General features: G+C 41.1%; 1 protein-coding gene across 1 annotated transcript in view; it reads right to left on the bottom strand.

Annotated features, from left to right (window-relative positions):
- The window catches only part of LOC115358113 (B-cell receptor CD22-like), a 47,323-nt gene that overhangs the window by 26,931 nt on the left and 7,130 nt on the right, over positions 1–13,262 (bottom strand). Inside the window, exons 3-4 of the mRNA XM_030049943.1 lie at positions 6,661–6,930; positions 6,030–6,287 (exon numbers count right to left, since the gene is read on the bottom strand). Of these exons, the coding sequence (XP_029905803.1) occupies positions 6,030–6,287; positions 6,661–6,930 (528 nt within the window). The remainder of the gene's footprint in view (positions 1–6,029; positions 6,288–6,660; positions 6,931–13,262) is intronic.

The raw sequence follows: 13,262 nt of genomic DNA on the forward strand, positions 1-13,262 counted from the left end.
CCACAATCAAGTCATTTTCAAAAGAAAATGACTTTGAAATGTGGTAAAATTAATTTGACATTTATTCCACCCCTCCTCAGCAGGGGGTGCTGCAGCACCCTCAGCACCACCCTTCCCGCGCCCTTGATATTGAGTAATACCTGTCATTTGTACATTGTACTATTTGTATTTTTCTTACCCGATATGTGCTGTCTAGTTGCTATTATATACCTACTTGTTGTTAATTGGTGTATTCAATAAAAAAGGCATTAGTTGCTACATGCCGTGCGGTCAGCCTACAGCTCTCAAGGTAGCGCATTCCTCTTGCTGTTTTGTGTTTTATGAAAAGGATCGCTTGTGAGTTGTATTCTCATTTACCGTTAATTCTATCTCTATATAAGTGTTTGTGCATCGTATTTTCATATGTTACATTTAAATATTTTATCTATTTACACTGAGATGTTGCTAGTGTTGAATTAACAGTGAATGGAAACTAATTACATTATTTACAAGTTATATACAGCTATTTACATGAAACTTGTTTTGTATGTTTACAGTCTGTAGCTGTTGCTTACGCTACTGTCTGTGCATATCTGATTACATTTGAATAAGCATTCAGTAATTGATATCATATCTCTCTGTATCATTTCAGTGTTTAAAAAAAATGTTCATGAGAATGAAGACAACAGTAAAGATCATTCAACTTTACTCCAGCCTCTGACTTTCTCTTGGACCTTGTTTGCTATCTGTCGATTTGTGTACATCACACACACATTGAGGATAAAATACTAATTTAAAAAAAGCCTCATGTATTTTAAATTGACTAAGGACAACAATGTACCTGTGAAGCTTCGTTTAGCTGTCATGTGAAGAGAGGAGCTGCTCACCCAGGCTCTGATTTGTATGGTTTAAAATTGACAAAAGCATATTGGACTTCCTCCTCTTCCTCTCTCTGGGGCCGAGATATATTAATATTGGCATAGATACAATCCTCCTTGTCCTTCAAGAATTGGATGGAGGCGTAGTGAAGCTCATCCTGCTGTCCTGCCTGTTGTGTCTGAGCTGCAGCTGATATGGTGTCATACACAGGGTTTAACTGAAGGACAGACAACATGGAGACAAAATTACATTACATTTTGGAAAACTCACTTTCTGACCCGACATCTCCACCCCCACAGTCCCAACCCAGTGGATCTTCAGTTTCCACTCCTACGACTTTTTTAAATCCTCAAGTGCACAACAATGTAGGACAGCACTGACTGTGCGACTGGATACATTACAGCTACACAGTCTGCACCTTAATCTCAACACACTATTATCAGCATTATTATTATAATATTTTGGATTTTGATATACACTCCTGTTTAGTTGGGTTGAATTCAGTTTGGATTTTTTTCATGTATTTGTGTTTAAAGATAGTCTTTTTGGCTGTTTTTAACCCTCCTGTTACATTCAAATTTACTTACATGTTTTATCAATTGGTGTTAATTTGATCCCACTGATTCAAACCTACAGAAAAATGATTAGAATAAAAAGTGCCACTTAACTTGTTGTGTCAGTTTCTTGTTGATGACCTAAATATGTTTTTCTCTCCCCAGTGTCATAATGAACTGGACTGGTTCTCTCACTACTACAGGTGTGTTATGTTACTACAGGTGTGGCTCTGTTACTACAGGTGCGGTAGTATGACTACAGGTGTGGTTACCAGTGTGTTTATATTACTACAGGGGTGGTTATGTTACTACAGGTGCGGTTAAAGGTGTGTTATGTTACTACAGGTGTGGTTACAGGTGTGTTATGTTACTACAGGTGTGGTTACAGGTGTGTTATGTTACTACAGTTGTGGTCATGTTACTACAGGTGTGGTTTTGTTGGTACAGGTGTTGTTATGTTCAGTGAGGGCCCTAAAGCAGAGGGAAGGTTTTTTGAAGATTATAATTGACATGCTCTAGTTCCTCACTGTCATCCAAAACAACTAAAGCAAATTTGAATAAAATGTTGTTATATGTTTTTTAGAGCTAAAACGGCCTGGGGTCAAATTGACCTACAGATGGATTGTTATCAGATGAACTCACTGGCATGATTACTTGAGGATGACATAACACTGTGTTCTTAGTACAAATGTAAATAATGACTACTGAGTAGTCATTATTTACACAAGACTAAATTAAAAAAGTTATTTCAAAACAGTAATACTAATGTCTTGGCTATAATTTTGATCAGTTAAATATTTGGTAAATAAAAGTATTGGTTTCTTTAAAAAAAAAACTTCTCTGATTCAAAACCTTGGAGCAATAGTGACTGCTGTTCAAATACAAAACTTTTTTCCTTTCTTTTTTCTTTTTTCAGTTTCTAAAGTTCAGTTTTAGTTTAAAAATGTTCTATCTGAAACTGCTTTCTCTAGACAAAAAAAAAAAAAAAAACATTAAAAAACATTAAATATATATATATTTTTTTTAGCGTAAGTCTAAGGAAAAACAGAAGACAGGGTGATAGGGAGAAATGAATTTGATTTGTTGCAAGTAAGAAAGTGGGGGAAAGAGGGACAGGAAATGCTACTGGAGCCAGACTGTATGAGGAAAATGTTTTGTTTGTTTGTTTGTTCATTTATTTGTTGCACTGGAGTCTTTTGAATTCCTCCTCCTTACCTGTAGATTGTTGTCTGAGCTTTGTCTAGCTTCAGATGGTTGTTTGGAGCCCTTCCTTCTTCTGCTTTGAGAGTGAACGAACAAATGAACAACAGATCAGCTGAATCACTGTGCAAATATTTGAAACTGTAAATATTTTGTACAAAAGCATGAAAAATGCGTCACCTAATCCACAGGGAGACGAAGATGAGGATGATCAGCAGGAAACCAGTAGCAGTTACAGCAGCAACACTAGTTTTCCAAGCAGCTGTGGAGTTGTAATCAAATAAAAATACTGACAAGTATTTAGGGGATTTCAAAATATTTATGTTTGGTTTCCCTAGTGGTGGTTGGACAAAAAACAACAAAATGTAATTTATTTTCAGAGTCGTATTTTATTTTATTTAAGTTAATTTGGATAAGACAACTCATGTTAAGATAATATGTCCCTCCCTGAATGGTGTCTTAGTACTATGAGGTGCTCACAGTAATTTTAAACTTTTCTTTGAAACTGATATTTAAAATATCATATATGGCTTTCCACTCAGCATCAGGTCATCTGACTCTATGGCTGCTTTTAAATCTCATCTTAAATCTCATCATACAGCATTGTCTGCTAAATTTGCAATGGTGATGGATTCCATCCATCGCCGATTGACGATTCAATCACCAATCAGTCCAAGCCTAAATAGTAGTGGAATTATTATATCCATACCATATCATCAATAATTACACCAATTCGGTTTCCACCTTTGTGATGACCTCCTTATTTTATCTCTGCCCTCATCCCCTTCAGTGGCCTCACTACATTCCCATCTGAGTTCAGCCTCTCTGTCACCAGAGATGACAGAGAAACCTTCCACTTCCCTTGCGTTGGCAGGAATAACCATCACAAAAAACAGCCATTCCTCATCGATGCTCTAAGAAAAGGCCAACCTCTTCTATTCAGACAATCTTGTAGTCAACAAAGACTGCTCTAACTCCACACAGATTATGCCCTTTGTACACTACCTTACCAGGACAGTATCCCACAAACCAGGATTAGCAGATAACTGTGGAAATGATTATGCAATATCCTAGTGATTGTGATTTGAATCTGTAAAGCAAAGGTTGAATGTTAGGTTCAGGATAACGGTCAAGTCATCCCTGATGACGGTTGCTAATAAAATTTCAAAAAACAGCAACACTTTTTAAAGTTATCTGTCTAATTTGCCAATCCCACTTTGTGGAAAAGCCCTCTGGTTGTCAGTAACCCATCAACTCATTCTTTATGCTGCTTATGTTCCTGAACACTTCAGTGCCATTTCTGACTCTTTCTTGGTTCATTTTTCAGAAAATCCGAGGCATGACGTCTAGATGTTAACTCCATTACTATTCCAGTATCTTCATCGATGACATTCAACATCTAAATCAAGCAGGAAAACCCTTAATGCTTAAGGATTTTCAACAAACAAAATCTATTCCAACTCCTCCCACTTGTCCTGCATGATCACAGATTAGAGTTTAAGTTTAGTTGATTCTGCTGGCATGGCCTCCTCTTGAGTCTGCCTCCTTCATTTGATCCATCTTACCACCATTGACTCCATGAAATGAAGCAAGACCAACTAGTTGGGGAGTCGAACCCAGAGGTGGGTAGAGTAGCCAAAAGTTGGTGTTGTGATGTATTGGTTGGGCCCTACAAAAGTTATATCCAGTGTTACGGTCCTGCTCTAGCCTAGGCTCGCTCTTCCCCAACCCCCTACCAAAGCTAGCACAGTACCTAACATGTACCCTGGGTTTCCCTTTCCCTGCGTGTTGCAAAAGACGTGAGGGTGTGACCTGGGCTTTCCTGGGTGAGTGTATCTTACCTAACCAGAAAAGGGATTGGTGGGCTTTGATGGATTCCTCACCCCAGCCAGGTTGCCAACTCTCAAAGGTCCGCGTGCGCCATGGCCAGCTCTGTCCACTGGCGTCCTTTTGCCGCCCGGCTATCTGCCTCGCCAGCCCGTGCTGCTTCCTTTCGGTGTTCAGTTTTTAAAAGGTGTTAAAAACGAAAGTGTACCGTTGGTGGTGGTGGTGTGGAAAATGGGTGAAGAATGGGTAGCGTCCCCCGCAGGAAACCACAGGCTTCTGTCCTCCAGCGTCGGCGTTTTGTGGCGTCTCTCACCGTTTGGTGTCTGGTGTGTGCCCTCACCGCATGGCCCCCTGCACACCTGTGGCTCATCCGCTAATCAAGCCCGGCTGAGGCTACATGCCAACCAAACCCACGCCCCTTAAATGTCTCAATCAGTGATCTCCCTAACCACTTACTACCACACATTCCACCCCCAAAAGCCTATCTTAACACCAGTGTCTGTAATACTGACGTCACCTGACAGTAACATTTACGTTTTTCATTACATAACAGTGACATTACATAACATGACAATGTGTTACGTTAAGACACAGATGACCTGTGGTACAGAGGATGTGTGTGTGTGAAGGTGAATGAGCATGACTTACCTGCTGCAACATTCAACTGTAAAGTGGAGCGATGACGTCCTCTTCTGTTTTGGACTTCACAGTAATATTCTCCACTGTGTTCAGATGTGATGTCAGTGATGGTGAAGGTCTGTCCCAATGCTTTTGGGGAGGCTTCATTCTTCTTGTACCAGGTATAATTAGCTGCTGGGTTAGCATCACTGCTGCAGGTCAGATTCACTGAACTGCCCTTGACTATTTCACCAGAGGGACTCACCAACACTGAGGGAACCTTCGGAGCATCTGGAGGACATGACATTAACTACAACGATGCACGATATTCAGTTGTTTTTTTTTTTTTTTGTCCAATATCCAATATGCCATTATTTTCAGATTGATGAAACCGATATATGCATATATTATTACTGTATATTTTTTCCCACCTAATTGCAGATATCTGTGAGAAGGAAGTTTTTTTTTTTTTTTTTTTATACTAGATAACTGCACTGGTTTGTGGTTGCTCTACTCTGATTGGCCCATGCAATTTATTATTTCTTAACTTCATATTTGGATGTAATTAACTGATTCACTCAATATCCACCAACATAAAACACCTTTTATGGAAGTGCTCTTATCAAACAAAAGATTAAATTATATCACTTACAATTAAATCTCTCCACAGGAAAGAAGGAAATGTAGGCAATCATTACTTAAGCATCATAACCTCTGAAATGCACTGACTATCATAGACTGTGATAGTCACATAAGTGACACATATGTGATACTGCATTTGTAAAGACATTTGCTAAAATGTTCTACACTGGACATTTAAGAATACAGAACATTGCAGACTGCTGAAACAGTATTTAACAGTGCATCCAAAATTGTTTTTTTTTTTTTTTTCATTTGAAAAAATAACACTGGTTTGTCAGATTAAGCTTCTTAGGCCGGGCTATGTAAAACATACTAGTATTTTCTGCTTACATTGGACATCAATGAAGTGAGATGAAGAGTTTTGTCCATATTGATTCTCAGACTGACAGTGGTATGTCCCTGTGTCCTCAGAGCTGATGGAGGTGAAGTGATAAATTTCCTCTGGGCCTTGAAGCAGAGTTTGGTTCTCCTTGTACCAGGTGTAAGTAGCTGCTGGGTTAGCATCAGTGCTGCAGGTCAGAGTCACTGAACTGCCTTCCATGATTTCACCAGAGGGACTCACCAATACAGAGGGCATCCTGGGACCATCTGGAAAATAATTTTATGATCAGAATGTGTTTTTTGTACTGGCACATACTGGATTTAAATGATCAGGTTAGTAGTAAATGGGGTGGTGTGACAACAAGTCTGATGGTTCCAATCCTCACAACAGCCAAGAAAGTCTGGGTGACAAAAGTAACACAGTATACACTCAAATGCTACCTCAACATCTACTGTTAATGTGCCCTTCGACAGGGCACTTTATCTACTGCAGTGGAGCTGCTCACTGAACTACATAGCAGATTGAATGTGAAGTAAGGCAGAGCTGAAAAAAACATACATGTTCAGCAAAACCTTCACCTTGTTAGTAAAGTGTAAAAAATTGATAATAACTTTGAACTAATTGTAGTACATCACTCACATTTCACATCAATATAGGTGGAGTCAGATGTCTTCTCTCCCAGCTCATTCTGCGCTGTGCAGTAAAACTCTCCAGAGTCAGAGGACTGGATGGAAACAAAGTCCAGCTGTGGTCCTGTTCTGAAAGGTTCCTGGTCTGGATTTCCATTCTTCTTGTACCAGGTATAATTAGCTGCTGGGTTAGCATCACTGCTGCAGGTCAGATTCACTGAAATGCCCTCCACTATTTCACCAGAGGGCCTCACCGACACTGAGGGAACCTTCGGAGCATCTGGAGGACATGATGTTAACATACATTTTATTAAAGAAGAAGGATGTGTTTTATCATTGAACAATTAAAATAGCTGTGAGATGGCAGTATCTGAAAGGTTAGAGAAGCAGGCCTCTGAATGAAGCTGATAGTCATGTTGATGAATTGCAAAAGCTGAATTACTGACAGTAATAAGAGGCAAAGATGTCAGTGGAAAACTCTGACATGCTGTTGTGTTACCATGATAGTGACATGTGGTGGAATAAACTCACACACTGAAGAAGAGCAGAAACCCTCATGTCCTTTTAGAGCACAAGAATAGCTGTCATCAGGATAGATTTTGACTGTGTAATAAGAAGAAGTTCCTTCCATAATTTTCACTTCATTCTTGTACCAGATGTAGAAAGGATGAGCAGCTTGACTGCAAATGCTGCGACACTTCAGCTCTGCCTCTGTATAACTCTGGTAGATCAAGGATCTGATCACCTCCACCTGGAGATCTGGATATATGAACATATAACAGAAATGTCACAGGTCACAAAATACTCAAAGACACAAATGTACAGCATCAAGTAAATAAAGAGATAAAACACAATTCCCATATGTTAAATATTGTGGGGTATTAAGTAAATTCATTGATGGATGATATAAATTCAGTCTGAATAGATGAGTGTCAAAACTTTTTTATAATCTCTATAAAGTTAAATTATTCCACCATAAATTGTCAGTACTATTCACCACATTTGCTTGCCATGAGGTGGATTAAATTTGTCTGTAATGTATCAGTTTGTGTTCAGCAGTACCTGTGACAGTCAGAGTTGTACCAGGTAAACTGCTCCTCCATTCAAAGTTGTGTGTTTTGAATTTGAAGCGATACTCGGCGGAATCGCTCTCTCTCAGCTCAGTGATTCTCAGAGTGGAGCGTCCTCTCTCTTCAATCAGCTGGACATGACCTGCAAACTCTGAGTCCCCACTGAGGTCCTCAGGTTGTGAGGGATCCTGCCATCGATCACTTTGTTTGAGAGTGAACCAGAATTTTGATCCAACATCATTTTCATGACTGTTGTATGAACAAGAAATGTCCACTGATGAGCTCTTCACAGCACAGATGCTTCTGTCAGTGTAATTCACTCTGTTGCAGGTTTGACCGTGGACACCTGAAAGATGAGACAGGTTTTAAACAGCAGCAGTTAGAAGTGCATCATTTCCTGCAGTAATCCAGAGCAGCTTGTATGGAAAACTGACAGCAGTAGTGTTGTTGTGTAGCTGGATGGTTGGAGAATAGCTCTCTAACACACAGGGTGAAGGGGGTTTGATTCTTATTGAGGCCATCCATATTAAACACATGCAATCCTGGTCCAGCACACAACCTTAAACATGCAAGATTAATTTCATGTTACTTTGTACCTCATTTGTACCTCAGTAAAACATTTCCACACTTATTTTAAGTGTGGAAATTTTTGGAGTTTTTAAATTGATTTTATCATTTCTATCAATGTATAGGCCAGCCCATATGATATCAGGTTGTATAATCCTACCACCACCTTCTGTTCTCCCGTTCCAGTTCCAACAAGTGAATAGCTGCTGCATACAAAGTAACATCAAAACAAAAGTGGAAACATTTTTTCAAAACATTTTATTAGCATTTTTTTGAGTCTCTCTAAAACCAGAATAGCTCAGGGTGAGGTGCCCTTTTCTTACTGTGGAACAGCCCTCCTGAAAAGTGTTGATATTTTTAAAGGCAAACTCAAGACCCTGCCTTTTTTTAGCCTGGCTTTTAATTGAATTTTTGTTACTTATTCATATATTTGTTCATGTATTTTAGCGGTGAAGCGGCGCAACAAGCAAAGTCAGCACTCCAGCATGCAGAAATCGTGGGCCAAGTAAGGACAGACCCCTTTGGAGCAAAGCAACATCAGCGGAACGGCGGAAGTTGGTGGTCCTGGAGGTCCGGCGCCAGGAGGAGGCTGCGAGATGCGCGAACGCTGTCTCACAAGCTCGCCAAGGCCAGTGGATGAATTGGGAGAGCGGTGAAGAAAGGAAGATCAGCTGGAAGGATCTGTGGCAAATGGAGGCAGGTAGAATCAGTTTCCTTCTTAGAGCTACATACGGCGTTCTTCCCTCACCCACAAACCTCCACCAGTGGTTGGGCGAAGATCCTGCATGCCCTTTGTGCGGCACGCCAGCAACACTCAGGCACATCCTCACTGGCTGCAAAGTGAGCCTTTCTCAGGGCAGATACACCTGGAGGCACAATCAGGTGCTGAAGTCCCTGGCTACAGCCGTGGAGGTCAAAAGAAAAGCGACCATTTCAACTCCACTCAGAACACCCTCAACAGTCCCGTCGGTATCCTGTCCGTGAAGAAGAACGACAATCAAGAACTCCAGCACCAGCCAGGAAAGGTCAGCTGGAAGGCGCTCGGGACTGGGAAATGCTCGTGGACATAGGCCAACAGCTCACAATACCTCCTCAAAGAGCAACCTCCACCCTAAGACCAGGCATGGTACTCTGGTCCAACAACTTGCGTGCTGTCTTCTTCATCGAGCTGACAGTACCATGGGAAGACGCCACGGATGAGGCCTATGAGAGGAAGATGCTACGCTACTCAGACCTGAAGGCAGAGGCCAAACAACGAGGCTGGAGAGCGACAGTCAGCCCAGTGGGTTAGGCTGTCGAGGATTCATCGCAACATCCACCCTCAAACTTCTCAAAGAGCTGGGGATCTGCGGCCAAGCCTTGCGTCACACCATCAGGGAAACATCAGAGACTATTGAGCACTGCAGCCAGTGGCTGTGGATAAGGAGGAAAGACCCCAGGTGAGCCCCAAGAATTTAGGGACACACACCCAGGTCTGATCAGCCTGCGGTGGGCCTGCCTCAGCAGAGGGTGTATTGTATGTAAAAGGCCGAAACACCCAATGACGCTGGGAACTACAACTGAAGATGTGTCCCTACTCCCTTTTGGTGAGGGTCACCTGGGGTCAATCCTGTGCAGAAGACCTTTCATAAATTTGGGATACTTACCATCATGTCCTATGCTACAAATCAAGCCTGTTTGCCTTTTGGTTTATCCTTTAATTTTCTGGAATGTTTTTTGTTTGATACCCTACCTTTTATTTTCTGGTTTAACTCGCTTCTATACATTTCCCCTGTTTTAGCATTTTATAATTTTATCTTGCACTCTTGGCCTTTTATTTACCTTTTATCTATTGTTTGGAGTTTTATTTATTTATTATTCATTTTTTGTTTGCTTGTTTTCTCCTTTTTCATATCTTCATAAGAGTTTGTATGTCCTAGTGCACGTTGCCTGTTTTAGGTCTAACTAAAAGCTTCCACCAGATGGCGTTATGTTATTGAGACACTGTGGAGAAAACTCACACACTGAAGGAGAGTGGAAATCCTCATGTCCTTTTACAGCACAGGAATAGCTGTCCCCATAATTAAAGTTAGCTACATAGCGAATAGAATTTCCTTCCTTAATTTTCTGTCCATTCTTGTACCAGATGTAGGAAAGACGACCAGCTAGAGGACAGCTGCTGAGACACTTCAGTGTTGCCTGGGACCTGGTTGTGGTGGCCTTTATCTGGAGACCTGGGTTAATGAACATGGAGTAGAAATGTCATTGGGCACTAAATTTTCAATCACACACACACACACACACACACACACACACACACACACACACACACACACACACACACACACACACACAGTATCCTAGATGCTGGCATTATGTGGAACTGAATTAAAAAGTCATCTGATGAAAATGTTACCTGTAACATTTAAAGAGACTCCAGGTGAAGCCGTCATTCTCCCTCCTGGTTGGTTTGTTATGAACCTGAACTTGTACACAGCTGAGTCACTCTCTCTCAGGTCACTGATTCTCAGTCTGCTATAATACTGATCATTCCCCTGATACTCCACACGACCTTCATACTCTGAGTCTGATCTCAGATCCACAGGTTTTTTATCCTCCACCTTAGTAAACCATAGTGCTTGTTCAACTCTGGTAACACCTTCTTTCCCACTGTATGGGTATGTGTAGGTGCACTGCATTTCTACTGCTGATCCTTTAAAGGCACAGATCTTAGTATGAGTGTAAGTTGCTGCCAAGCCATCCTTACTCTGCACCACTGTAACACAGAGCACATCAGAAACCATAATCAGATTCATAAAAACATAACAAGATACACTCTCATCCATAAACAGGCTAATTCAGTATGTAAAGCATGCTGCATTTCCCAAAACTACTTTGGTACTTACATCATCTCAGCTGCACTAGAAGTCAATGACACAAAGTGCTTAGTTGCAAACTTAGCTGAGCTTAGTACCAAGATGCTTTGGGAAAAGGGAACCTTCAAGCTTCCCAGAATAACAAGTATAATAAGAGCTAATCTGCTGCAGCTGCTTCAGGTTCCACATTATGTATCTATCTAAGCAGATCTCATATATAGTTGTCTGTCAAACGTGATCATTCTGAACACACAGAAATATTTGTTGCTGCTGGGTGCCGAGGCTCTGCCCGCTGCCCACTTTACTGATGATGATTTAGACTCAGATAAGTCTCTCTGTCTCTTAAGGGTGATTCCTGTGTATCCACACTGGTGGACAATACAGATGTTTTTCTGTTCTATTCTATGATGCAAAAGCAAATAACACACAGTCTGCATTGTGGTTTTTTCACACTCTGTTTATCCCCTTTCTGTTCACACTGTGGTGATGAGCTGCTGAGTGGACTGTGACAAGAAACTGCAGCTTCATGGAAAAATGGAGGTGTGAGAAACTGTTCCGCACATCTGAACAACTCAGTGGCCCAATAGTGTTGATCATAAATGGACATGACACACTGATATGAGATCATAAAATGAGCTGAAATCGTTCAGCATGGATTCACAATGATGATCAAATCATCTATTGGAACATTGACTTCAAGAGATTGGTTTGAAATGAGAAATCCACAGAGTGTTGTGGTGGCCTCCAATTAATGCCCAAAGAATGAACTTTAAAACAGAATGACAAAACCAAAATGAAACAGAATGCACATAATTTCTCAAAGTGATCAAATGTATTTTTATTTCATTTTTATTTTTTTTTTTATTTTTTTCCTTTTGACATAAGACCTGCAGTAATGCTGAGCAAAAATACAAACGCTCATTTTGTAATGTCACAGCTTTCACCAGTATAGTTAAGCATGGTGTATTAGGGCACTGTAGTTGGTATGAGCGCTAGCAAACTGTGTACAGTTGAAAAAGAAATGTACGATACCTCGTAGGGACAGAAGGAGGACAACAAATCCACTTGCTGCTGCTGTGAAACTCATGGCTGGGCCAATGGTCTCATGCCAACCCAGTCTGGAGTGGTAATTTGCTGTGTGACCATTAAATATGACCAGGCTTCCTTCCTCATAACAGCTGAAACAGAGAATGCTGGGAAATGAAGTGTAATGGTGAAGGTGACTGCCCAGTTTGTTGTCTGTACAGAAAATAATGAAAGAGTCTTTGCCAGAGAAACTCAGAAAGCCACACTTTTCAACCACAGGAGTGACAACTCATATCGCCACCAACCAGTGCAGCTCTGTCATTCTGAAAAAAACTTTTTTTTTTTTTTTTAAATTATTAAGACACTCAAAGAAGATGGCTTCTTTGAGCCACCATTTTGCACCGTCATTCAACAATCGCACAGGAAGAACTCCATCACCGAAGAGGAAGAGAGGGCGGTTTCTCCACCAGTACTGGCCTCAGTACAACAGAGTGCATTGCTAAGACTGAACAGTATTTGCAATGGCATGCCTCGCCATATTTTTAGAGCGCCGTAAAAAGAAATGTAATGAGAAGTGGTTCTTTAGAGTCCCAACAACAGCGACAAATGACAAGAAAAAAATCATTCCAAACAGCTTAGGTAACATAAGTATTTTGAAAGTAAGTAGCAATTTAAAATAAGACAAACTATTTGTTCTGCCCTCTGTTTGAGTGCATGCACAGTAGTTAGAGGATTTTGCGTAAAGCAGCGCCCCCTCCTGGGCATTCAGTGGCAGTAATCAATAGTATATGTCTGCAGACCCGGAGACTGCAGATTCAGGCCCGCAGTTTTGGGACCCGCAGTTCTAGGCCCCTCACAGCGACACCTACTGGACTGGACCCGCAGTACAGGACCCGCAGTTCTACGCCCCTCGCAGCGCCACCTACTGGACTGGACCCGCAGTACAGGACCCGCAGTTCTAGGCCCCTCGTTTTTCCGCGACAGCGCCACCTACTGGATGACTGCAAAACTGCAAGAATTTCCCTCGGGGATCAGTAAAGGAGAAGCTTTGAAGGCTTATTACACCTTCAATTCTAACAGTTTAAATATTTATT

The sequence above is a fragment of the Myripristis murdjan genome, chromosome 1 (assembly GCF_902150065.1).
Source record: "Myripristis murdjan chromosome 1, fMyrMur1.1, whole genome shotgun sequence".
NCBI classification, from domain to species: domain Eukaryota; kingdom Metazoa; phylum Chordata; class Actinopteri; order Holocentriformes; family Holocentridae; genus Myripristis; species Myripristis murdjan.